Source organism: Eulemur rufifrons, chromosome 6, assembly GCF_041146395.1.
Source record: "Eulemur rufifrons isolate Redbay chromosome 6, OSU_ERuf_1, whole genome shotgun sequence".
Lineage (NCBI taxonomy): Eukaryota > Metazoa > Chordata > Mammalia > Primates > Lemuridae > Eulemur > Eulemur rufifrons.
In genome coordinates this window covers 53,528,115-53,555,365 of record NC_090988.1, presented here as the reverse complement: position 1 = coordinate 53,555,365, position 27,251 = coordinate 53,528,115, and the positions used below count along the sequence as shown (strand labels likewise).

The window sequence follows — 27,251 nt, the reverse complement described above, 5'->3', positions numbered from 1 at the left end:
CCAGTGGGTCCAGTTGTCATCTGTGGCAGATGTATCATGCTCTATAAATCTATATCTTGCTCTTGCTCTATAATCCTATCTTTTTCTCCTCAATAAACCTCATTTTTGTGTTTGCCTTACTTTGGTGTGTCAGTCATTCTTCAGCTATGAGCACATCAAGAACTGACACTTCAGACTGAAACCTGACAGTAGCAGTTTTTTTAAAAAATTAACATGCATTCTTAGAAGCTTAAGTTCACACACTGATCCTCTTACATGTATCTGTGTTTCATAAAAACAGTTCTCAATTTTTAAAAACTCAAATCAAATATTTGAGGACTCTCTGAAACACTCTTCCTAGTGTTCTTGTAGAACAAAGTTTGGAAACAACCAGACAATGGAGTCCCTGAGATCTCTCCACTCTCAGTCTTAGGAGGCTATTCAGCACATATAGTAAAGTACACAAGGAGGAATTATTAAGAAAGAACTGGTACATTCCACTCACTGCCAATGACTCTTCTGGGGCAAAACTCTCCCATCCCCTTACCCCCAGTCCTGCCACCAAGACTTTAATCTACGTTTTGAAACTCCTTTCCCACTTCTCTCCTTTTCTACTCTTATCTCCAGCTAAGCTCAAGTATTATGTATACTCTGTATGGTCAAGAATTGACCACCTTCTTAACCTCTATGTGTTTATTTATACTGTTACCTCCACCTAGATTTATATTCATTAATATTCTTGAAGGCTTATGATGTGTTAATGTTAAGCACCATGCCAGGCAACTTACATAATTTTCTCATTCACTTCCATTGCCATATATCTTATCCACCTTTATTTATTTGCAAATAATAATAACCATTATTAAGCACTCACTTTGTACCTGGTCTTATTTGCCCAGTAACTTATACTAGCTCACATAATTTTTACAACTGCCCTATGAAACAAAATAATAATACTGTCCTCATTTTATATATGAGAACCCCGGGCGCTGGAACATTAGAAAATTTGCCTAAAGTTAAGTAAGGGAAAAAATGATTTCTGGAAAAGCACTGAGTTCAGAGTTGCGTTCTTAAGGAAAAAGGTAAAGTTGTCAGGGGACAATGGCATTCCAGACAGAATGACAACGTACGTAAAGGCAGAAGGAGGAAACAGCTTGGTATGCAGTTCAGGAAAAAGATTAGCCTTCAGAATTATCAGACCTGGGTTCAAATATCTAATTTTGTTTTGCTTTGTGCCTTCTATGATTTTCTCATCTAGAAATGGTGATAATAAGCTATACTCTGTAGAACTGCTGTAAGGTTAAAGTGAAATAAGGTATATGAAAGCAAATAGCACAGGCCAGACCTATGGTAGGTACTCAATAAATAAATGTTACCTCCCTTCCTTCCACTAGTTAAAAATTCAATGATCCTTAGTCTCAAAAATGTCATTTCCAGCTCTGCTATTCCTCAGACATATCTTCTCCAAGTTCTCAAGCTTTACGAGGATTTTAGGAAGTATAACACACATCTCCAAAAGTGTCCTTTGGTGTTTCATACATGAAAAGTCATTCAGCAAGTTATTTGGTAGCATCCTTAACCACCATTTCTCAAAATGAGAGCCATTCTTACATCACTCACCCGTGTAGGCCATGTTCTTAGGGTTGCCATAAGGAGCCCCAGGCTGCACGGGGCTGTAAACAGGGTTCATTGTGGAAGACTGAGGATCCTACAGAAAAAAGCAAAGGCAATAGCATTGGTTATTAATTTCCCATTCTCCCTGACATCAGCTTCTCCTCTATAATCTTCAGTGTATGCTCAAAGGTATATAATGGTACAGTAGAAAAAGGACTAAACAAAAAGCCCATTTGTTTGTACTTGGCCCTATGCTAAATACTTTACCCATTTTACAGATGAAGATACTATGGAGCAGAGAAGTTATGTAACTTGCCTAATGTCAACCCAGGCATGTTGGTTCTCAGTTTAGTATTAGTCCCATTATCCCACAGACAGCTCTGGCACTAGCGTACAGTGTGGCACTGGCCAAGTCACTTTCCGCTCTCTGGATTTCAGTGTTCAGCTATAAAATGAATTACTTTGAGATTTCTGAGGTCCTTTCTAATTCTATAGTTCACTGGTGGATCCCAGGTGGCTGGTGATAAGGATTCAGACTGCTGGAAGGAAGAGCAGCAAGTATCTCACCTGCCCCTTTCACCTGCAGAGCACAAGATACTAGTTACTAGCAGCTTAAAAACAAAGCTAGGAATTTGTTGCTATTGATCATTTTAATGCAAACAAGGAAACACTGCCAGGACTTCTCTCTCAATTTATTCAAGGAAAAGCAATAAACTTGGAAATTTGTGTGCAATAAGTATCACTTGCACACGTGCTCGCTTAATTATCTTAATGAAGCACAGTCTCCATTCTGATTAATGGAAAATCTGTCATTAAGCTCTATTAGCCAGCCAATTTGTCCCACCTTGTTTAGGGAGCCATTTCTTACACATAGGCTGACACATGTTTGAAAACGTGTCTCCAAATATATTATTTACACTTCATAAAAATCAAACAATTTCTCTTAACTAGGTTCATATGATAGATGGGCAATTTTTTAGGTCATTAACTTCTCCTGTAGTGGTTCAGGATAGGAAACAAGCCAAATATTGAAGGCAGGCGGTGAACAGCTGGCTTGATGGCAACTGCTCTGTGATTAATTAGTCTGTCCAAGGTTCTGGAATGAGAGGTGAAGAAAAGGTGGGTTCCCAAGGAGAAGCAGCTAAGGCCATCAGACAGGCAAAAAGGGAAATGCCCCTGGTCAATTTCAGAGGACAGAACTTCCTGAAATGTACCCAATGTGCAGCCCTGGCAAACCACCCCAAAGCAACAAGCTAGATCAAACTACCATCAGTTGACAAACTAAAGCTAGAACAACTTGAAGATGAAAGTTAAAGGAAGTATATATATTTCAGTTCAATTTAAGGAAAAAATGCTCTCACAGCCAGAGTTATCTAAAAATATACTCAAGTTACACTCTCCCTCTAAACACTCTCCCCACAGGGTACTGAAAGAATTAAGAGAGATCACAAACTGTAAAGTGACATACAGATGTAAATAATGATGATGTGACAATAGTGCTGATGTGAGAACAACAACACAGAAGGTTGCCTGTACACTTTCCTTGCCATGCATCTTTCTTCTGCCCAACCAGTTCTCTGCCTAGTAAGTCAGGCTGAGGAAGACTGTTAAAATGCTACTATGGGCCAGGCGTGGTGGCTCACACCCGTAATCCTAGCACTTTGGGAGGCTGAGGAGGGAGGATCACTTGAGGTCAGGAGTTTGAGACTACCCTGAGCAAGAGTGAGACTCCATTTCTTTAAAAAATAGAAAAATTAGCTGGACATGGTGGCATACACCTGTAGTTTCAGCTACTCGTAGTGCCAGCTACTCAGGAGACTGAGAAAGGAGGATCACTTGAGCCCAGGAGTTTGAGGTTACAATGAGCTATGATGACGCCACTATATTCTAGCCCAGGTGACAGAGTGAGACCATGTCTTAAAAAAAAAAAAAAAAAATGCTGCTATGGTCTGAATATGTCCCCCCCTCCCAAAAAGCATGTGTTGGAAACTTAATCACCATTGTAAGAGGTGGAACCTTTAAGAGGTTATGAGACCATATGGGATCTGACCTCATGAACAGATTAATGTCATTACCTTTGGAGTATGTCTATCATAAAAGGACAAGTGACTATCTCTTGTTCTCTCACCCTCTCTCTGCTCTTTCGCTCTTCCACCATGGGATGATGCAGCAGGAATGCCCTTACCAGATGCTAGCACCTTAATATTGGACTTCCCAGGCTCCAAAACTGTGAGCCAACAAATTTCTGTTCATTATAAATTACCCCAGTGTGTGGTATTCTGTCATAGCAGTACAAAATGGACTAAGACAAGCGCTAAGAAGCACTACGTGGAGACACTCTGTGTTGCTGATTGGACCAAGTACAAAATTGCTTTTCATAATCAGAGAAACTCATCAGCTTTGAAACTGGTCTTCTGTTGCTTCAAAATGAAGGCCACCTCTGCAGAAGGAGATCGTGCATAGGGCAGCACTCCATAACAGTGTCAATTCCAATCCCAACTAATGACTGACAAAAATGAGATCTGCCAGGGGTTCAAAATTTGGAATAAAAATACAACAATCACTTCTGGAGAGCAGCTTGAGGGTAGATAGGGTTCTCAGCTTCTAAGGGAAGGTCAGCCTTTTACAACATATTCTATGTACTGTTAACAGTTTCAGGAATGGGCTAAAAATGAGTAGGAAGATCCAGGCACACTTAGGTTCAAATCCTGGAGCTGTCACATACCAATTATGAGACCACAGGCAAGTCTCTTAACCTTGCTGAGCCTCAGTTTTCTCTAACCTCAAAATAGAAAAGCCTGGGTCTTGCTCTGTCACCCAGGCTAGAGTGCAGTGGCACAATCATAGCTCACTGCAGCCTCAAACTCCTGGGCTCAAGTAATCCTCCTGCCTTGGCCTCCCAAAGTGCTAGGATTATAGGCGTCAGCCACCACGTCCAGCCCTGAGGTGTTTTTTAACGATAGGTCTATTGAGTTATAATTTACATATAGTAAAAATTACCCCTTTTAGCTATACAGTTGTATGAGCCATGAAAAATATATTCAGCCAGATGCGCTGGTTCATGCCTGTAATCCTAGCACTTTGGGAGCCCGAAGCAAGAGGATCACTAGAGCCCAGAAGATTGAGACCAACCTGAGCAACATATCAAGACCCCATCTCGGCCGGGCGGGGTGGCTCACGCCTGTAATCCTAGCACTCTGGGAGGCCGAGGCGGGTGGATCGCTCGAGGTCAGGAGTTCGAGACCAGCCTGAGCAAGAGTGAGACCCTGTCTCTACTAAAAATAGAAAGAAATTATATGGACAACTAAAATATATATATACAAAAAAAAAAAAATTAGCCGGGCATGGTGGCGCATGCCTGTAGTCCCAGCTACTCGGGAGGCTGAGGCAGTAGGATCACTTAAGCCCAGGAGTTTGAGGTTGCTGTGAGCTAGACTGACGCCACGGCACTCACTCTAGCCCGGGCAACAGAGTGAGACTCTGTCTCAAAAAAAAAAAAAAAAGACCCCATCTCTACAAAAAGTAAAAAAAAATTAGTCGGGCATAGTAGCACTTGCTTGTAGTCCCAGCTACTCAGGCAGCTGAGGCAGGAGGATCACCTGAAGCCAGGAGTTTGAGATTACAGTGAGCTATGATCATGCCACTGCACACTAGCCTAGGCAACAGATTAAGACCCTGTCTCTTAAGAAAAAAAATAAAAGAAGAAAAAAAATGCATTCAGTGTACAAACACCACCACAATCAAGATATAAAGTGTTTTCATTGCCCCCAAAAGTTCTCTTATACCATTGTAGTCAATATCCATCCTCTTCTTCAAAAGCCTTGTGAATAAAATCCAAATTCCTTCATATCGTATAGAAGATCCGTTATGCTCTACCTGGGATGGTGTTCTGGAATCCATGTATTTAAATTCCCAAAAGGATTTTGATGCACAGTTTGAAGACCATGCCTTAGACTTTCTTTCCTAAATGCCATTTCTCTCACATAAGCTTGATAGAAGAATTGAGATATAGGAATGAACAAGAAGAACAAAAATTCCTGCTTACATTCTAGTTGGGAGGGGGGAGAAAGAGATAGGCTTTTTAAAAAATGAAATATATTGTATATCAGATGGCAATAAATGCTGTAAAGAAATCCACTGAGGTAGAGAGTACCAAGGGTAGGGGCTGTAATTTTAAATAAGATGGTCATAGAAAGTATCACTGAGTGACATCTGAGCAAAGACCTGAACAAGTTGAAGGAGCAAGCCATGCAGGTCTCTGAGAAGACCTTGTCCCAATAGAGGAAATAGCAAATGCAAATGCCATGATGTAGACGCATGTTTGAGAAACAGCTTGGAGACCAATTTAGCTGATGTAAAGTTAATGAAGAAGGGTAGGAAGTAAGATCAGACAGGTAATGAAGGTCAAATCATGTAGGGTCTTTTGGCCACTCTAAGGACTTTGTTTTTATTCTAAATGAGATGGGGAGCCACTGGAGTGCTTTGGGCAGAAGAGTGACATGACTTGACTTCATTTTAAGAAGATTAGTTTGACCATTGTGCTGAGATCAAACAGCAGCAAAGCCAAGAGAAGTAGGGCAATAAGTTAGGAGGTCACTGAAATAGTCCAGATGAAAGATAACGGTAGCTGAACTAGGCTGGTAGCAGTGATGGTGGTAGTGGATACATTTTAAAGATCAAGCTGACAGGAACTGCTAATGGATTGAAATTGGGTATGAGCGGAAAAAGCCATCAAGGGTGACTCCAAGGCTTGAGAAAAAATACCATTTACTGGAATAAGAACTAGGAGAGAGGAGCAGGTTTTGGGTGAAGAACAGAAATTTGGTTTGGACTTAAATTGGAGATGTCTAAGAGTTCTGCTTAGAACAATGTTGGATATATAACAGATACTCTGGAAGGGTTGACCATTAGCACTATTACAAATATTACCTCTACTACAAGCAGCTACTGTTTATTGAACACCTACCATGTGACAGCTACTATGCTAGTGACTTATTAAGTCTCCATAAGTCTTACATTAATATCTGTAAAATAAGTATTAATTTTATTATATTATAGATAAGTAAACTTAAGCCTAAAGAAATGAAGTGACTAGCCCAAGATCTCATAACTAAGAAGTAAGAAAAAGTGAATTTCAAACCCAGGCCTGTTTGATTCCAATGTCCAAGCTACTTCCATGGTACTAGATGAGTCTCCCAGTCTCCCAGCCCAGCACTGGATTCTCCTCTGGAATAGCAGGACTTGAACCCTCCTTCAGGACACAGGGGCTCATGTGCTCTGCTTGGACCCTAACAGATCCCACCATGGACGTAGTTCATATCCACCACAGTACCTGGCAGCTGCTCAGTCCCTGCTGGACACACATGGGCAGTTACAAAAGAATTAAAGCACTGCCTGTCTAATTTCTACTCCTATGAGCTGCCTACAATCTTAGCTGCCATATGCTACCCATCTGACCTGAGTTTACTTTGAAAGTAAGACAAACTTAGGGGTACCTACTGTGCAAGTCCTACCTACCTATCTCTCCAGATTCAAGTATGGTGGTGCCTTGGCTCTCTAGGAATGAACCACAGTAAGTCTACACTCCTTGTGCAAGCAAATACAACTCTGCAATGGTTTCTCATCTTATTCAGAATATAATCCAGGCCGGGCACGGTGGCTCACGCCTGTAATCCTAGCACTTCGGAGGCTGAGGTGGGTGGATTGTTTGAGTTCAGGGGTTTGAGACCAGCCAGAGCAAGAGCGAGACCCCGTCTCTACTAAAAATAGAAAGAAATTATCTGGACAGCTAAAAATATATACAGAAAAAATTAGCCGGGCATGGTGGTGCATGCCTGTAGTCCCAGCTACTTGGGAGGCTGAGGCAGAAGGATCGCTTAAGCCCAGGAGTTTGAGGTTGCTGTGAGCTAGGCTGATGCTACAGCACTCCTGCCCGGGCAACAGAGCGAGACTCTGTCTCCAAAAAAAAAAAAAAAAGAATATAATCCAAAGTCTTTATAAAAGCTTACAAGGCCTTGTATGACCTGGCCTTGCATGCCTATTTCTCTGGTTGAAACTCCTACCACTATTCTCTTGTTTTCTCTACTTCAATCACAATGACCTCCTTGCTGCTCCCTAAACACATCATGCATGCTTGTGCCTCAAGGTCTTCGTACTTGCTCTTTTCGACACTTAGAATGCCCTTCTCCCCAGATATCAAAAATGGCATGTTCCCTCACTTCATTCAGGTCTCTGCTCAAAAGTCACCTTATCAGAAATGTCTTCCTTAACCAACCTATCTAAAATAGCTTCTCCACACGCTGCTATTCTCTGTCCTCTCATTCTGTTTTACATTTCCTTTTGATACCTGTCTTAGTTCATTTCATGCTGCTGTAACAGAGTATCCAAGACTGGGTTATTTATAATGAACAGAAATTTATTTCTCACAGTTCTAGAAGCTGGAAAGTCCAAGATTGAGGGGCCAGAATTTAGCAAGGGCCTTCCAGCTTCGTCATCCCATGGCAGAAGGTAGAACCGCAAGAGAGAGAACTTACTCCCAAAAGCCTTTCTAAATTTTTTTGTTTGTTTGTTTGTTTTTAGAGACAGGGTCTCACTATATTGCCCAGGCTGGAGTGCAGTAGCTATTTATAGGGGCTATTATTGTACACCACAGCCTCAAACTCCTAGGCTCAAGTAATCTCCTGCCTCAGCCTCCCAAGCAGCTGAGACTACAGGCTCAAGCCACAGTGTCCCATTAAGCCCACCCATGAGGATGAAGCCCTCAAGGCTTAATCACCTCTTAAAGGCCCCACCTCCAATACTGTTTGTTACATTTATTTATTTTTTTCCCCCATTAGAGTAAGTTCCATGAGAACAAGGATTCTGTTTGTCTTGTATCCCCAGTGCACAAAATATTACCCAGCATGAAACAGGTACTAAATACACAGTAGTTGAATACATAATGAATCATCCTTCACGCTTCCCCACAAGAAAACTGAAAAAATCTTCAAGGTGCTTGGCATTATTTGGCAAATTCCAGTGGTTCTCCACATATCTCCAGCATCTACTTCTAATGCCCAGAGAAACCTCTACTTTGGGTACTTGTCTTTGGCAAAATAAGGAGTGGTGAGCCTAGCAGTGGCATGATGTGTGAGAGAGAAAACAGAGGTGCTAATGACTTCCCTCAGGGTGAAGCTAATTTTCACTCCCAGACTGCTACCCATTGTTCTGCAAATGGTTTGCTAGCTGCCCTCAAAACACACAGCAGTAAAATCTATGACCATATAAAACCATAAGAAGAAAAGCCCAGAGATTAAACATGAACATTTGGAAGTACTATTTGCACAACGGGCTGCAGTGTTTAAAATCTGTGTTTTAGTTTGCAAACTACCTTGGAATTTTCAAAGATTTTTTTCATTTACATAGTGCTTTTATAGTTTACAATGAGATTTTAACTATTATCTCATTTGATCCTTTGAAGAAATGAAAAAATTATTAATTTCATTTGATAGATAAAGAAATTAAAGCCTAAAGGTTTAACGCCTTCTGGGATAGATATTGTAGGGGAGAGAGAAAGACAGTATCTGCCCAAAAGAGGTTAGGGTCTAGCTGGGAAATTTTAACAGTTAAATAGAAATAAAAATGCCAAGATTAAAAGAAGGCAGAAGTTCTGGAACAACCAAAGTGCTCAGCAAACCCTCTCCCCCCAAAGCAAAAATAAAACTGGATAAAATGGTCAAAAAACAACCATTCCGTGTCCCTGAAAATTGACCAAAGTTAATATCAAAGTGAGAAATGTTCATTCAAGAAAAATTACTGAACCATATTAAGAACAGAGAGTGTGGCATTTTAGCCTGAGACTGCTCCTACTCCCTGTGAACTAAAATAAAATTTTAAGGCTCAACCCCTCACCAGCTGACTGAATGGACCCCCTGGTGGCCAAAGGAATATCCTAAAACTAAATTGTCTGCCAGGAGGAAGGAGGTCAGACATGCCTTATCATGCCCCCCTCCCTCCTTGGGGGCATCCTTTGTAACCCATTAACAGGCCTAAGGGTAGGCAAGACAAACCTGCAGGTCCTCAATTTACACAACAAATATGTCTGGTGGCTTATCTCTGATAAACAGCTCCTTATCTAAGCCTTTAGACAAACCTTCATGTCTTCAACCAATTACTAGCCAAAGAATCTTCAAATCCACCTATAACCTGTAAGCACCCCCCGCCCCCCCCCCCCCCCCCCCCGCTTCAAGATGGCCCACCTTTTCGGGCCAAACCAATGTATGCCTCCCACATATTAATTTATAACTTTCCCTGTAACCCCTGTGTCCCTGAAATGCATAAAACCAAACTGTAACCCAGCCACATCGAGTCCACTTGCTCAAGGCTTCTTGGGCGTGGCTCCGGGTCATGGTCCTCAAATTTGGCTCAGAATAAATCTCTTTAAAATTATTTTACAGAGTTTGGCTTCTTTTCCGTTGACATCCCCAACACCCAGCTCCCCGGGGTTAATTCTACCAGGGCAGGATAGATCAGGCCAACAAGGACTACTGTTACCAGAGTGGGCTGATTTAGTTTGAAGCTGAGCATAGGAAATTTCATGCCCAGAGTCATTGTCAAAAACAGCAGTGGGACAATCTGGGGAACAATGGCAAACAATCCAGGAAGGCCACTACTGTAGCTAGTCTGACGCCATTGTACTATAGCTGGGGCAGGCAACAGACCTGCAGATAAACCAGAAATTTAAAAGGGATTTCTAGGGAACAAAACAACCATGAGTCTTGATAAGCTTTCATGAGATCCCTAGTGGTCTGTAAGGCTTTACATTTGCTAAGGAGAAACTAGAGAAGGTCGACTGGGTGACTATAGGGCCTTGAACATATCAAACTAAAAGCTAGAGCAGAATTGTAAATTGCCTGAACTTTGCATTCTCCAAACCGTACACTGATCCATCAGCAAAGGGTGGAAGCCTTCCTGGCCTAGGGCTTAAGCACAACCCTTCACCAAACATTGGATGACCACTAATCAATGCCAACCCAGAGGTGACTTTTAGGCAGCCAAGTTTAAAAATTAAAACAAGAATTTAAAAAATATGACCGCAGACATCAGCAATCACACTGCAAGGAGAGAGACTCTATGGTAGAGCCTAAGCAAGTTACTAAACAAAAAATCCCAGCAACAACAACCCCTCCTAGTGGGGGGAAATCTGAATCAGGAGTTGCTACCTTATCTAAAATATGTAATTTTCAACAACAAAAAATCATGAAACACACAAAGAAACAATAAAGTATGTTCCATTTATGGGGAGAAAAAACAGGAGACAATAGATTTTGTGTCTGAGGGGTCCAGATGTTGGAATCAACAAATATTTCAAAGCAGCTATTATAAATATTAAAGAGACCTAAAGAAAACCACACTTAAAGAATTAAAGGAAAGTATGACAATGACTCATCAAATAGAGAGTATCAATAAATAGAATCTATAAAAATAAGAAGAACCAAATGGAAATTGTATTCCGAAATGAATCATTCAAGAGGGGCTTAACAGCAAATCTGAGCTGACAGAAAAAAGGATCACTTAACCTGAAGATAGATCAATTACACAACCTGAAAAACAAAAGAAAAAAAATGGAGAAAAATAAACAGTCTCAGAGACCTGTGGAAAACTAACAAATAAACCAAAACATAAGTAAAGGCAGTCCCAGAAAGAGAAGTAGGAAAAAAATTTAAAGATATAATGGCCAAAACCTTCCCAATTTGATTAAAATAACAACAAACATTAAATTACACATCCGAGAAAAACAATGAATTCCAAATTGGAAAAACATAAAAAAGATTCACATCTGGATACATCATAGTAAAGCTACTGAGTTAAAGAGAAATTATCAAAAGTGGCAAGAGAAGGCTGGGCGCGGTGGCTCACACCTGTAATCCTAGCACTCTGGGAGGCCGAGGTGGGCGGATCGTTTGAGCTCAGGAGTTCGAGACCAGCCTGAGCAAGAGCGAGACCCCACCTCTACTAAAAATAGAAAGAAATTATATGGACAGCTAAAAATATATATAGAAAAAATTAGCCGGGCATGGTGGTGCATGCCTGTAGTCCCAGCTACTCGGGAGGCTGAGACAGGAGGATCGCTTGAGCTCAGGAGTTTGAGGTTGCTGTGAGCTAGGCTGACGCCATGGCACTCACTCTAGCCTGGGCAACAGAGTGAGACTCTGTCTCAAAAAAAAAAAAAAAAAAAAAAGTGGCAAGAGAAAATAACTCATCAGATAAAAGGGAACAACAATAAGACTAACAGCTGACTTTTTTTGTTTGTTTGTTTGAGACAAAGTCTCGCTGTTGCCGAGGTAGAGTGCAGTTGCATCATCATAGCTCACTGTAACCTCAAACTCATGGATTCAGGCCATCCTCCTGCCTCAACCTCCCAAGTAGCTGGAAACAGGTGTGTGCCACAAAGTCTGGCTTATTTTTCTGTTTTTAGTAGAGACGGAGTCTCACTCTTGCACAGGCTGGTCTTGAACTCCTGAGCTCAAGCGACACCTGTGCTCACCCACCCCCCCACCGCCCTGCCCCCAGCCTCCCAGAGTTCTAGGATTACAGGCATGAGCCACTGCAACCGGCCTGACCTCCAGTATTCCTGATAAGGAATCAGCTGTTAGCCAGGTGTGGTGGCTCACATCTCTAGTCCCAGTTACTCGGGAGACTGAGGCAGGAAGATCACTTGAGCCTAGGAGTTTGAGGTTGCAGTGAGCTATGATGACACCACTGCACTCTAGCTTGGGTGACAGAGCAAGACTCTGTCTTAAAAAAAAAACTCCAAAGAAAAAGTGTGTGGGATTGGAGCAAAGTTTCCATATTTTACTGAAATTAAGTTAGTTTGTATTTGAAATAGATTGTAATAAATACAATAAATTATAATAAATTAAGATGCATATTTAATCTCAAAGCAACCATTAAAGAAAATAAATTTTAAAATTTAAAATATCAATAATATCAGCAATAAAAAGAAACCACTGACATATGTCACAACATGGATTAACCTTGAAAAATTATGACAAGTGGAAGAAGCTAACGCAAAAGACCACATACTGTATGATTCCATTTATATAAAAAGTTTAGAAAAGGCAAATCTATAGAGGCAGCCAGTAGATTTTTGGTCATCTGGGACTCAGAGTAGGGATGAGGATGGACTACAGACAAGAGCAAGAGATTTCTTTGGTGGAACAAAAATAGTCTAAAACTGGATTTTGGTGATAGTTTCACAACTTTGTAAATTTACCTAAAAGCATTGAATTGCATACTTAAGATGAGAGAATTTTATTAAATATAAATTAGATCTCAATAAACCTGCTAAAAATACAAACTGGTGATTCAAGAAATAGTTACAGGGCCAGGCATGGTGGCTTACACCTATAATCCTAGCACTCTTGGAGGCCAAGGCCAGAGGATCCCTTGAGCTCATGAGTTCAAGACCAGCCTGAGCAAGAGCAAGACCCCATCTCTTCAAAAAACAGAAAAAAATTAGCCAGGCATGGGGTCGCTCACTTTTAGTCCCAGTTACTCGGGAGGCTGAGGCAAAAGGATTACTAGACCCCAGGAGTTCGAGGTTGCAGTGAGCTATGATGACGGCACTGTACTCCATCTGGGGTGACGGAGTGAGACTCCAAAAAAAAAAATAGTTACAGATTTTTTACAAACTAAAAGGGATTAAGTCATTTAGTTCAATACCTTCATTTTATACACATAAGCTGATATTCCTGTGCCAGATCCTGTGTAAGATGTTACAGATTCGGGGGTAACAGGGCACAATTTCTAACCCTGGCATATTTATATGAAGTAGACAGCCTTGTAAACTAGCAATTTATGGTAATGTAGTACTGTTGTTATACAGAGTGCTAGAATTTTTTTTTTTTTTTTTTTTTTTTTTTTTTTTTTTTTGAGACAGAGTCTCACTCTGTTGCCCTGGCTAGAGTGCTGTTGCGTCAGCCTAGCTCACAGCAACCTCAAACTCCTGGGCTCAAGTGATGCTCCTGCCGCAGCCTCCCGAGTAGCTGGGACTACAGGCACGTGCCACCATGCCCGGCTAATTTTGCTATATATATTTTTAGTTGTCCACATAATTTCTTTCTATTTTTAGTAGAGATGGGGTCTCACTCTTTCTCAGACTGGTCTCGAACTCCTGAGCTCAAATGATCCACCCGCCTCAGCCTCCCAGAGTGCTACAGGCGTGAGCCACCGCACAAGTGCTAGAATTTAAACAAAGAACTAAAGCGGGAAGGGGGGGGGGAATTGCTGTTACTGCCACTAGATGGCAACATGCTCAGTTAAAGCCTTCTATTTCCCAACCTCCCCCTCCCCAGTAGTAGTTAGGTGTGGCTATCTGATTAGTTCTGCTCAACAAGATATAACTGAAATACTGTGCAGAACTTCTGGGAAGGCTGCTTAAAAGAAACTATGTGAACCGGGGAAGGTGCCCTTTCTTCTTGCCCTTCCCTGTCTCCTTACCCTTTCCTGCTATCTAGAATTAGGACATGATGATTGGAACTCGGCAGCCTTCCTTTCCGTGAAGTGACCTTGAGAATGGGTGGCAGAAGACTTGATGGAACGAACATTTCAGCCCTAGACTACATACCTCTGTATTTCTTTTACATGAGAAAATAAAATCCTCTATTTTTAAACCACTACTATTTTAGATTTCTGTTATATGTAGCCGAACACAATCATATTTAATTAGGAAGAGAGATACAGAAGATTTCAAAAGAATGTGTCATTTGATCTGCGTTTTGAATGATGACTGGAATTCTACAGAGACAGGAGAAGGAAAGGCCATTTGTAAAATTACGCTGTGAGAGAGCAAGACACATTCAAAGAATATCGAGTAGTTCTGGAAGGTTAGAGCATAGAATGAGGAAAAACATGGCAGGGATATTATCATTCCTGTCCCCATTTCTCAAGTGTGTCCACTCAGCTCTTATGAAGGATGTCAGAAAGCCAGATGGGGCATGGCTAAAGGCCATTTTATGATCCCAGAGCTCTGTGAACTTTTCTGTTACAAATACTCATTACAGCCATAATTTGCTTGCCCAATCCTTTTCTCCCTGCTACGTTTTAAGCACCATGAGATCAAGAAACTGTATCTGTTTTACTCACTACTGAATTCTGAGAAAAGGGCCTGATAAGAAAGCAGGGTGCCTGATAAGCATTTGTTGACTAGATGAATGAATGAATTAATGGGTGAATAAAAAGTTTCTTTTCACTTTAGAAATTAACTTCTTCTTACTAAACAAATTTAAGAAAACTCAGTTGTGGTGAATTTTTTCTTATTTCTATCTATGTATGATACACAAGAAAACCATTTTAGCTTCTTCATATTGCCTGCTACATGTAATCGGACTACACATTAGATTTCTGCATTTTACAATTCTGCATATAAGATTTCATCTCAGAAGATGTTTCAATTTAAAGATGAAACAGAGGAGAACTCTGATTTCTAGGAATCTGCCAAAGAGAATCTGAATTATCTGAAAGGCCTCCACAGTTAACAGAAAGATCTTTTCATGCAAAAGCTCAACAACCAGCTTTTGTGCCTGCCTGGAAATGAGATGCTCATCTACAAAATGTCACATTTCAACCACCAGAGCATTCAGCCCATTAAAATAGCTTTAAGAAAATGGCTTTTTAGCTAATCAAAAACTACAAAATTGTTTCTCAAGCAAATGCTTGCAAGTAATACAAAATTTCTCCTCAAAAATTTTTTAAAATACACAAATTTCAGAGGGCACTTCCCTCAACATAGAATCCAATTATTCACTAAACCACACCAGTACTTGGAACTTACTATGTGCCAATTCTCTGCCCTTCAAAGAGCTTATCTTTTAGTGAAGAAATAGTTATGTGTAAGACTAACTATAATGCAAGGTGCTATATAGAAAAAAAGTACTTAAAACAGAGAGAGGGTGTCATTTTTCTTGGCAGAAGGGTCAAGGAAAGCTTTCATAGTGTAATACTTTTATAGGTTATAAAGAGAGTGCAAGAGTTAACAATTACCATTTTGCAGATAAGGAAACAGACATTAAATGATTTGTTCAAGGTCTCGCAGACAGTAAATGGAACACTAGAAATTCAAACCTAGGTCTATAGGCCCCAAATCCAGTGTTCTTTCCAGGACATCATGCTGTTTCACAATCCAGGTGTAATACCTAAAATGGCTGTAATTTCAAAATAGCATTTTTCTACCTTCACACTTTACAATCCGGCAGACTTGATCTTCCCTGAACATGCGATACTCTCTTGCCTCTGAGACTTTATACATGCCGTTTTCCTTGTCTCCTCCATCATTTCTGGGTTCTCTCCCATCTTCCCTATTCTTTAGTCTGGATAATTCCTTTTTTTCTTTTTAAGAGATAGAGTCTCACTATGTTGCCCAGGTTGGATTCTTGGGCTCAAGTGATCCTCCCGCCTCAGCCTCCTAAGTAGATGGGACTATAGGCATGTGTGACTGCGTTCAGCTTCTGCATAATTCTTACTCTTCTTTTCAGGCTCAATTAGATACTACTTTCCCCCAGGAAACTTCTGCAGTATTTATCACACTATAATATAATTAATTGCATCCCATTCCTGATTGTAAAGTCCATGAGAGCAGTTTGTCTTAATCAGAGTTTTATCCCTAATACCTAGCACAAACTCAGGCACACAGTAGGTGCTTGGAAAGTATTTGCTGAATAAATTGACTGGATACCAGGGTTTCACAACCACCTTATATCACATACCTCTGTAGCCAAGTTATATTTATAATTTGCTGGAAATGGATTGCTGCAGGCAGACTTTCGATAACACTCCCAGATAGAAGAAATAGTAATCAGGGATTTCTAGAGAGACTATAAACCAGTAATCCCCAGAGTCCCTCTTTAATGGTTTCTTACAAAAAGTTACATTTGCAATGCAAATATATAAGCCAGATTTTTATCATCTTAGTCATATAAAGGCCTGTGACACAGTATAAAAATACTGGTGCCATTTTCAAAAGCAGAACTTCCATATTACCTATCATGTCTAGTTGCAGAGAGCCAGTTGGAAGAGGTCTATGGTGTGGCACTGCTATGATCTGAATGTGTCTCCCCAAACTTACGTGTTGGAAACTTAATCCCCAATGCAACAAGTGCTGAGAAGTGAGGCCTTTGGGAGGTGTTTAGATCACAAGGGTTCTGCCTTTGACTGGATTAATGCCTTTATAAAAGGACTTAATGGAAGAAGTTTGTCCTTTTTTTGCTCCTCAACCTACTGCCATGAGGACACAGCATTTTTCAGCATTCAAGGTGCCATCTTAGAAGCAGAGACTGAACCCTTACCAGACAACAAACCTGCCTTGACCTAGGACTTCCCGGCCCCCAGAATTGTAAAAAATAAATTTCTGTTCTTTATAAATTACCCAGTCTCAGGTATTTTGTTACAGCAGCACCAAATAGACTAAAATAGCATCCAGAAGCTTTTTATTTTTTAAGAAGAGAAAACTGGGGTGCAGAGGAGAGAAGGGACTACTCTAGAAATATATAGCAAGTCAAGGTCGTGGTCAGGGCCCTGAACAAAACTCCAAGCCTCCTGACTTTACACTGAGGCTTTCTACTTTATCACCTTGATCCTATTCTCTGGATGTATAGATGAACAATTAGATAGAAAGAAGACAAATGAACAAATGAGCTATATGACAAGACAGTCATATAGCTAGATGTAGGAGAACCAAATAAATAAGACATAGACTCTGTCACCAAGTTTATTGTGGCAACCACTCATCTCATCTATTGAGTTTCTGGTTTGTTTTTTTAAGAGTCAAGGTCTCGCTCTGTCACTCAGACTAGAGTGCAGTGGTACGATCAAGCTCACTGCAACCTTCAACTCCTGGGCTCAAGCAATCCTCAGCCTCCTGAGTAGCTAGGGCTACAGGTACGCATGACCACACCTGACTAATTTTTTTTTTTGGTAGAGATGGGGTTGCTCAGGCTAGTCTCAAACTCCTGGCCTCCAGGGATCCTCCCACCTTAGCCTCCCAAGGTGCTGGGATTACAGGCAAGAGCCACTGCAGTCAGCCTTATTGTTTAGAATCAGCTCTATTTCCTTCAGATATTAGAATAACAGATACAAATGCATCTTCTGACTATTCAAACAGTTAACAGGAATAAACTATTAGTTGAAAGAATAGATAAATGAATGATGGACACTCTGAATCTTGGACCAGGCCTTGCTCTGGTTACTGGGAAGCTCAGAGTTGAATTTGCTACCAATCCTTAGCAAGGACCAAGAACTAGAAATTCTAAATTTAGTACTAAAAGTACTACATCTACCCTGGCTTCATTTACTATGTTATCCTCTTTCCCCTTTCACTGCTAATCTATTTATTCTATTTTTCATCTTATTATGAGGTTTTTTGTTTTTTTGAGATAGAGTCTCCCTCTGTTGCTCCAGGTAGAGTGCAGTGATGTGATCATAGCTCCCTGCAACCTCAAACTCCTGGGCTCAAGCAATCCTGCCTCAGTCTCCTCAGTAGCTGGGACTACAGGTGCATGCCACCACACCCGGCTAATTTTTTTCAATTTTTGGTAGAGACAGGGTCTTGCTCTTGGCTCAGGCTTGTCTTGAACTCCTGCTCTCAAGCAATCCTCCTGCCTCAGTTTCCCAGAGTGCTAGGATTATAAGTGTAAGCCACCATGCCAGCCTATTATGCATACTTTAAAAATTAATTCCATTTAGGAAGAAGCAATGGGTATATAGAATTTAATCAATCAAACTGAAGATAGTGTAATCAGTCCCTTACTTTGTCCAAATGCCCTGCTGAAGGTTTGGAGCCAAACCAGACCCCATGTGCAAGTCAGCAGTGAAGATCTCAACTATTCTGCATCTGAGGTCCTCTGCCGGAGGAACTATTGTATGTTTCTCCAGAACAGCTAGAGGCTCTATTCTTCAAAGCCTACCCCCTTCAAGTTTTCAGCCCCCACATTTACGACCAGACCGGTGCTGGACTACACATGTATATCTATCTGTCCCTGACCTACCAGTAGCAAGTCCCTTAGAATCAGTTTCTTTATCTATTCTTATATACCTACTATACAAATGTGAAGTACTGCGGGAAAGAGGGCTCATTATTTGTAATACAATGTTAAGTACGGTTGACCAAAGTTTGGACAAGCAGTCTTGTAGACAATGAATATGTAAAACACTGGGTTTTTTTGTTTTATTTTGTTGGTGGTGAAATATATTATACATAACATAAAATTTACTACTTTAACCATTTTAAAGTGTACAGTTCTGTGGCATTAAATTCATTCACATTGTTATGCAACCAACACACCATTCATCTCCAGAACTTTTTCATCTTCCCAACCTAATTCTTCATATCCATTAAATACTAATTCTCCATTCTTCCCCTCCTGACCCAATCCCTGGCAACCACCATGCTACCTTCCATCTCTATAAATCTAACTATTCTAGGAACCTCATTTTAGAGGAATCATAAAATATTTGTCCTTTTGTGACTGGTTTATTTCACTTAGCATAATGTCTTCAAGGTTCATCCATGTCATAGCACAAAAATATAGGTTTTTAAAAACATTCCAGACTTCCCATTTCAGACAAAGATGATCACAAACTGTAAGTCTGACTACCATTTATTAGTTTTTCAAGATAAAATCAAAAGCTCACTGTAGGATTTTTTTTCCCTCCTATGCCATTGAGATTTCCAGATTGATTTGTAATCTGGAACAAGTATTTCAAAATAGATCATTTAGATGGAGCATCCTGCTACTCTGAAAATAAATTTCAACATGTTCATTAGGAAGCAAAATGACCCTCAATAAAAAAAACAATATGGTATCAATGTTTGAATAAAGAAGATTAATGCCTAGAACAAGCTACTCATCTGCTTTAATATCCCCAAACATATTTTCTTGCAGGAGAACAATCGTGCATCTGTTTGGTCTTTATAGTACATCTACAAATATTTCCTATTCCAAAGTAGTATGTTTTTAGCATTTCCTAATAACTTTATATTATCCAGGACGATAAGTCATGGGTTATTTTTTAAGCAGCAAGACCAATGTGAATGATCTTACTAGATAGATTGGAAAAGATCTCCTCCTCTTCAGCTGGGGATATTATTTGTTTTTTGTCTTGTCCCTTTTCTTCCCAACCCTTGTATTCCAGACTGTAATCCTATGTGGCTCTTTACACTGCATATTCCAACACTCATCTCTGTCCTCTCTTCATCTCCTGATCTTTTCTACTGTACTCTCTGGAACTCAAGGTTAGAAAAATCCTCTGTAACTTCAACCTCTTCTGTGAATGTCCACCTCACCTTCTTGCTCTAAGTGAAATCTGGCTGTCTCTGACAATAATGCTTGCCTTTGCATCCCTCTCAAATGGGGACTGGTTTTCTCTCACTCCCCACCTACCCCTGGGCCTTGAACTTCACTGTTGCTTCCAGATCTTCCTCCATACAAATATCCAGCTTTAAATATGACATCATCAGATTCAACATCACTCCTCCTTGTAGCCATTTACTATTCCCAAGTTACTCCTCTCTTAGGCCTTAAAGATTGTGGCTCCTAGCTTACTGTCATTCTAATATCATCTTGTCATAATTCTTAGTAATTTTAACAACCATATAAAAAATGATTACAACACGTTGCCCTGTCTTTTATTTGACCTCTCCTCTGTTGATCTTGACTTCTACCCTACCTCAGCCTCCTAATTCCATGGTTATATCCTTGACTTTGTCATTACTAGTAACTGAAACCTTCTTCTATAATCCTAATTTGAAATATCTCATTATCCAACCACCAACTCCTATCTTTCTAGTTTGCTCACTATATATAGTATCCTTACTCTAACAATCCTTCAACTGGTCAGGACATCCAATCTACTAATTTTATCTATATTTCATTGTCCATCATCTTCCTCATATTCTCAGTTCCCTCCAAACCCTGGCTATCTTAAATTCCGTGGTCAATTTTTTATAATCATTCCTTTGCCCCTCTCTCACTTATGTTAACACCTGTTTGGTTAAAACACAACCCTGGTTAAATCCAATTCACCATCTACTCTCTGCCTACATTGGTACAGGTCTTAGGAGAAGGAAATACACACAACTGTGCTTACTAAAGTTAAACTTTAAACTTGTAATCACTATTTTCATGTGGGCTCTAAATACAACCTGATAATCATTCTATATTTACCTAGTGTCCATTCACTTTCCTAGACTATTTCATGCTTTCTCTGCTCCTCATCTCACTCTTAACTAGTGATTTTGCTTCTTATTTGTCTAAATAAAATTAATCATCAAGAAGAGAACTTTCATGAATTTCCACCATATTTATCTACCAAACTGAATCTGTGCCCACATACTGTAACTTCTCTACTACCATGGGTAATAGTCTATGTCCAACCTTCCAGTGATACACTGGATTCCAACCCCTCACCAAATAAAAGATACTACTCCAGTCATTTCTTCCCTCTTTCTTACGCATTATCAGGATTCCCCTTCTCTGAAGGATTATTCATATTAATATACAGTTACTTGTCTCATCTAAAAATAAATACATAAAGGAAACAAATTAAACACCCTTTCTTGATTCCTAACATGCCAGCTACTACTTCATTTCTCCTTCCCTTTCTGGCAAAGCTTCTAGAAAGCTATTTTGTACTATATTTGCCTTCTCTCATTTTTCCTCCCATTCCTTTGAACCCACTGCAATCAGATCTTCATTCCCACCACTCCACCACCATGTTCTTATCAAAGTCACCAATGACCTCCACCATGCTCAACCTAGTAGTCAATTTTCAGCCCTCACCTTCCTTGCCAAGTCAACAGCATTTGACCCACTTGATCATTCTCTCCTCTCTTTTAAACACTATCATCACTTGGCTTCCAAACACTCTACTTACCTGGGTTTTGGTGTGTTGCTTTTGTTTTTCTCCCTATCATTCTGGCAGCTCCTTCTCAAGCTGCATTCAAGTCTTGGGTCTCTTTTCTTTTCTATCTCCATGCATTCTCAAGGTCACTTCATATAATCTCATGACTAAATACCATCTATATTTTTATATTTATCACCTCTAACCCTCCTGAAATCTGTTTCTCCTGAAGTCCTCCCTGGTTCAATGAATTGCAACTTGATGCTTTCAATAGCACAGGTCAAATTTTTGGTGTCATTCCTGACTTGTCTTTTTCTTATATCTCACAACTAGTCCATCAGCAAATCATTTTCAGTTCTAACTCTAAAATATATCCAGAATTCAATCAATTCTTACTACCCTCACTTCTACCATCCTAATCTAAGTCACCATCATCTCTCACAAGGATTAATGCAACTGCCTCCTAACTGGTCTCCCTGATTTTGCATTTACTCCTTCTGTCTATTGTCTACACAACAGTCAGAGTGATTCAAACATAGGTCAGATCAGGTCACTCCTCTGATCAAAATCCTCAATGACTTCCCACCTCACTCAGTAGAAAAGCCAATTCTTACTAAGATCTAGAAGACCCAACAAGATCTGCTCTCATCTCAAACTTCTGACTTCTATTACTCTCATGCTCCTCCCCCCAGCCCCATTTACTCCACTTCAGCCATCCTGTCCCCCTGCTATTCCTTGAAACATACCAGGTCTGGGCTCAGGGCTTTGGCACCTGTTGCCTCTGCCTGGAATGCTCTTCTTCCAGTTCACTTACTTATTTCAGGTCCTAATTAAAAGTCGCCTTCTCAGTGAGACCTTCCTTGGCTCCCTATCTAAAAGGTCAAACCATCACCCTCAACATTATAGTTCTTTCTTCCTTGCTTTATTTTTCTTCTTTCCCACCTATCTATTGTACTTAATATTTTATTTTTTGTCGGTTAATTGTGTGTCTTCCCCCCAAAAATGTAAGCTCCATGGTGACAGAGATTTTCATCTGTTTTGTTATACCCCTAATGCTAGAACAGTACCCAGAATGTAGCAGATAATATGAGAGGTTATCCTGTTCTCTAACTCAGATACACAGATCATGCATAATGAAAGCTCCTATTAGTCCCTGCCTACTGTATGTCAGATGTGAATCCCAGTTGGCCTCACTGATACTATTATATTTACTCCTTATAATAATCCTGAGCCTTCAGAGACCAGGTATTGACAACGAACACACACACATTCCCCATACTCCAGACAGCTGGGCACACAGGGAGGTTAGAGGCTGATAGGAGATGAAAAAATGGCTCATGGAGAGGACTGGATCACAAACAGAAAGACATATGATGGGAAGTTATGGTAATACCATTACAGTGGGAAGCAGACTTAATATTTGGTCATCCACGGTGGAAGCCTGCATGATTATATAACACGCATCATTAGGGATGCTCTTACATGGCTTCTATTTCACACTCTTACATGGCACAATTCTTCCCACCGGACTGACATGTCCTGGAAGACTGTCCTTTCACTCCTGCAACCTCAGAATCCAGCTGGCACAGAGGAGACTCCCATAAATTTTTGTTAAATTGAACTGAATAATTATTTGAGATATTTACTCTGTTTTTACTTATGACAAAACTGAACATTCAGCAACATTATGTAAGATCCTCAAAGATGCATATACCCTTAAAGTAACAGACCAGGGATTTAAACTCAAGTTCCCTATTTCTTCTCCTGTACCACACTGCTGTTGTTGTTACATAAAAAATGATAATTGCAAATAGAACACTGACCCTCTCTCTAACCTCATCTCACATGTGGGGTGCAAATCTTTTACCCCAGCTATACTCAGAAAGATGTCATAGAAACAATCTTCACAAGGTAAGGCAAGTCTCCAGACTGAATACCATAAGCTGGCAAGTCAAAAATTTATTTTCCCCAGTTCCTTTCTCCATCCACCTACTTTGTTCACTCCTTGTTCCTCTGTGAATGTTTCTTAAATTAAAAATGCTAAAAGCCAAAGAAATAAAAAGATTACTTTTTGACTTTCCAAAGCATTTCCACAGTCTCAATGGGGAATCAGAGGCTGAGATTAGCCTCTACTTTACGACGAGAAAAGCCTAAAATAAGAGAAGCAACTTGCCCAAACTTTACCCTGACTCCTCACACTCCATGCCCAGTGTTCTTTCCATCATATCATAATGTTCACTACTTTTCTTAGAGCCAAGAAGATGGTTGAGACAAGAAAGAATCAAGACTGACAAAAAATGTTGTCACACATTATAAATCAATCACCTAACAACATAAATAGCACATCCTAAAAAAACAAGCAAATATAACATTCATACCAGAGCAAGAGACTTGGTTTAAAATAAACAAACTCATATTTAATGACACTCTTTCTTTAGATTATTCCTTATGTAAATAACTTGAAGGAGGCATAGATGATGAGAGAATAAGATACATTGTTTGCCCTTATGAAGCTAATAATTTAAACAAACATGAGACCCAAACACTCAGAGCTTAAAATCTTGATGGCAGGCAAAATGAGAGGAATAGTTTGAACTCATAGTCCAAATAATGAAAGAAAGGCAAGACAATAAGAGCTAAATAAATTTTATAGGTACCTTGCATACCTAAACAAACATTACAGGAGTTCAGAAAAGGGAGGATCTCTATGATTATGTGTATGTGTTTTTAGTTTTTAGGGTCTTTTTATAGGTTTTGTTTTTTTGTTGTTGTTTGTTTTGTTTTTTTGTTTTGAGACAGAGTCTCATTTTGTTGCCCAGGCTAGAGTGAGTGCCAGGGTGTCAGCCTAACTCACAGCAACCTCAAACTCCTGGGCTCAAGTGATCCTCCTGCCTCAGTCTCCTGAGTAGCTGGAGGCACGAGCCACCATGCCCGGCTAATTTTTTGTTTCTATTTTTAGTTGACTAGCTAATTTTTTTTTTTTCCTATTTTTAGTAGAGACAGGGTCTTGCTCTTGCTCAGGCTGGTCTCAAACTCCTGACCTCAAGAGATCCTCCTGCCCTGGCCTCCCAGAGTGCTAGGGTAATAGGCGTGAGCCACCACACCCAGCCTTTTTAAGGAAGAACATGATTTACCATGAAAATTGTGGCAGAGTTTAAGGGAACAGATTTGGGATTCGTGGGGAGAAGGAAGAACAACAGAACAGAGGTCATCACTGGGACCAATTAGCTCAAACACTACCTGCTATGTGAAGTTTTTCAGATTCTTCCCGCTAAAACTAATCATTGTCCTCTGTTCCAAACACACTTGGTGATAGGTCTATTTTAGACCCACTAAGTTAGAAGACCTAGTAGTTTATGTGACTGCTTCCCTCCTGGACCATGAGCTCTGAAAGCAGAAGCTATCTTGTTAACCTATGGAGTTCCCCACTGGCTAATACAGAGCCAAGCATACAAGCACACAGTTTGATTAACTGAATTGAACCAAACAATGTCAGAGCTTGGTAGGACCTCAATGATCATTTAATTCAAGCCCTTCATTTTGCAACTGAGAAAACAGAGACCAAGTGACTCATTCAAAGTCACAGAACAAGTTAGTAACAAATCCAGAACTGGACCTCATACCTCCAGACTCCCAGCTAGAAGAGTAGTGAGGCTGCTCTTCTTCCAAAAGCACAACAGATCTCCTGTGCTTACTGGTTAGTTCAAAGACTACTGAGCCCTTGCAGTGGGAAGTCTAAGGCTCTGAATCAGGAACTACTACATTCCAAACAGTTGACACTCTGAACACCAGGCCAAGTCTTTTGTCTCAGGACAGAAGGGCTCAGAAAAACCTGGCAGAACTACCCCTGTTTGATGCAGACTCCCCAGAACATTCTGGGCTGCAGGCTTGGGCAGAGGACCAGAAAGAGTTTTATTGTGATGAAGCCGAAGAAAAGCTCGGAAAAAATGGAAGATGGGAGCAATGAGAGATTCCTGCCCAGCAGCACCAACACTGAGGAAGCATTCTTGATAAAAAAGGAAATAGACTCTATCCTGAGCTAAAGGCTCAGGAAATGGAAGACCAGGCAATTTCAGGACTCTACAGTAAAGACTCCCCAGGGAAGCACCTGTCTAATTTGAGGCTTAATGGTATAGACATAACAAAAAGTCAAGCTAGAGAATATGTGAAGCCAAGAATAACTCAGCTGAGAATAATACAGCTTGAGTTATCCAAGCCTCCATACTCTCTATCACCACTGCTGGCCCCCTCACCACCACCCTCCATCAAAATCACCCTCCATCAAAAGCACTTACTGAAAACATGGAGCTTTACCAATAATCCAATTTAAAAATGGATACAGGACTTGAATAGACATGTCTCCAAAGAAGATATACAAATGGACAACAAGCATATGAAACGATGTTCAACCTCACTATTTATCAGGGAAACACAAACCTAAACCACACTGAGATACCACCTTACACTGATTAGGATGGCCACCATTTAAAAAAAAAAAAAAAAAACAAAAACCCCAGAAAATAACAAGTGTCCAAGAGGATACAGAGAAATTGGAATCCCTGTGAAAAGTTGGTAGGAATGTAAAATAGTGTGGCTGCTATGGAAAACAATATGGAGGTTCCTCAAAATATTAAAAATATAAAAGCTATCCATGTAACAAAAACATGTGTACCCCCTTAATATTTTTAAATAAAACAATATATAATTACCATATGACCCAGAATCCCACAAAGAAGTGAAAACAGGATCTTGAGGAGATATTTGCACACCCATGTTCACTGCAACACTATTCACAATAGCCAAGAGGTGGAAGCAACCTAAATGTCCATTGATAGATGAATGGATAAAGAATATGTGGTATACACACACATACAACGGAATATTATTCAGTCTTAAAAAGAAGGAAATCCTGTCATATGTTACAATATGCATGAATGTTGTGGATAAGTAACTTAAGTATTTTTTGAAAAATCACTTAACTTCTTCATGCCTCAGTTTCTTCATCTGTAAAATGGGGATAACAATAGTACTAACAGGGTTTCCATAAAGATTAAATTATTAATAGTTAACACACATAAAGTGCTTAGAACAGTGCCCAACGTATAAGAACTAGCTGTTACTATTATTATTTTATTTTGTTATTGTCATGAGTGGGGAGGAAGACAATTAACATACAGCAAAAAAGAAGGACAATTAGTAGTATGGGAAAAAAATAAAGCAGGGTAAGGACACAGGGAGTGCCAAGACAGAAGTTACAATTTTTAAGAGGATAGTAAGGAAACCCTCACCAAGAAGGTGCTATCTGAGAAAAGACCTAAAGAAGGAAAGACAACAAGCCAGCAAGTATCTAGAAAAGAATATAATCCCCTTGTGAGGTACTTGGTTTTATTAACAGCATTTGGGGAGAACTGGGGTTCAGACTAAGGAACCTGTCTAGGGTCACATGGCTAATAAATGACAGCCTGGAATCAAATACAGAACTGTCTGATTCCAATCCCTTCTCTATTATGAGACCCTATTTGATATCCATTCCTTTCAGCCGTGAACCAAGACCAAAGGACCCTTTTCACATCAGCTTTCCCTTCTGGCACTGACATTTATAGATTCAATATGACTACACGAGCTCTCTGGGTTAATGGGTTAACCAAAGGAGTCAAAGGCCACCGACCCACCTACTCTCTCTCACATGCACTCTCACTCACCACTTTCTAAGCAGTTTCACACCAGGGCCTCTATGTTAACTATAGGTGGCGCATAGAAAACAGGCATTTATCAAGACCAAC

The 27,251-nt window shown here is 40.1% G+C and overlaps 1 protein-coding gene across 2 annotated transcripts in view; it reads right to left on the bottom strand.

Moving 5' to 3' along the window:
* The window catches only part of FAM168A (family with sequence similarity 168 member A), a 174,657-nt gene that overhangs the window by 66,706 nt on the left and 80,700 nt on the right, over positions 1–27,251 (bottom strand). For both annotated transcript variants that reach the window (XM_069471008.1, XM_069471009.1), the window contains exon 2: positions 1,600–1,687. In XM_069471008.1, the coding sequence (XP_069327109.1) occupies positions 1,600–1,669 (70 nt within the window). In that variant the 5' untranslated portion in view covers positions 1,670–1,687. The remainder of the gene's footprint in view (positions 1–1,599; positions 1,688–27,251) is intronic.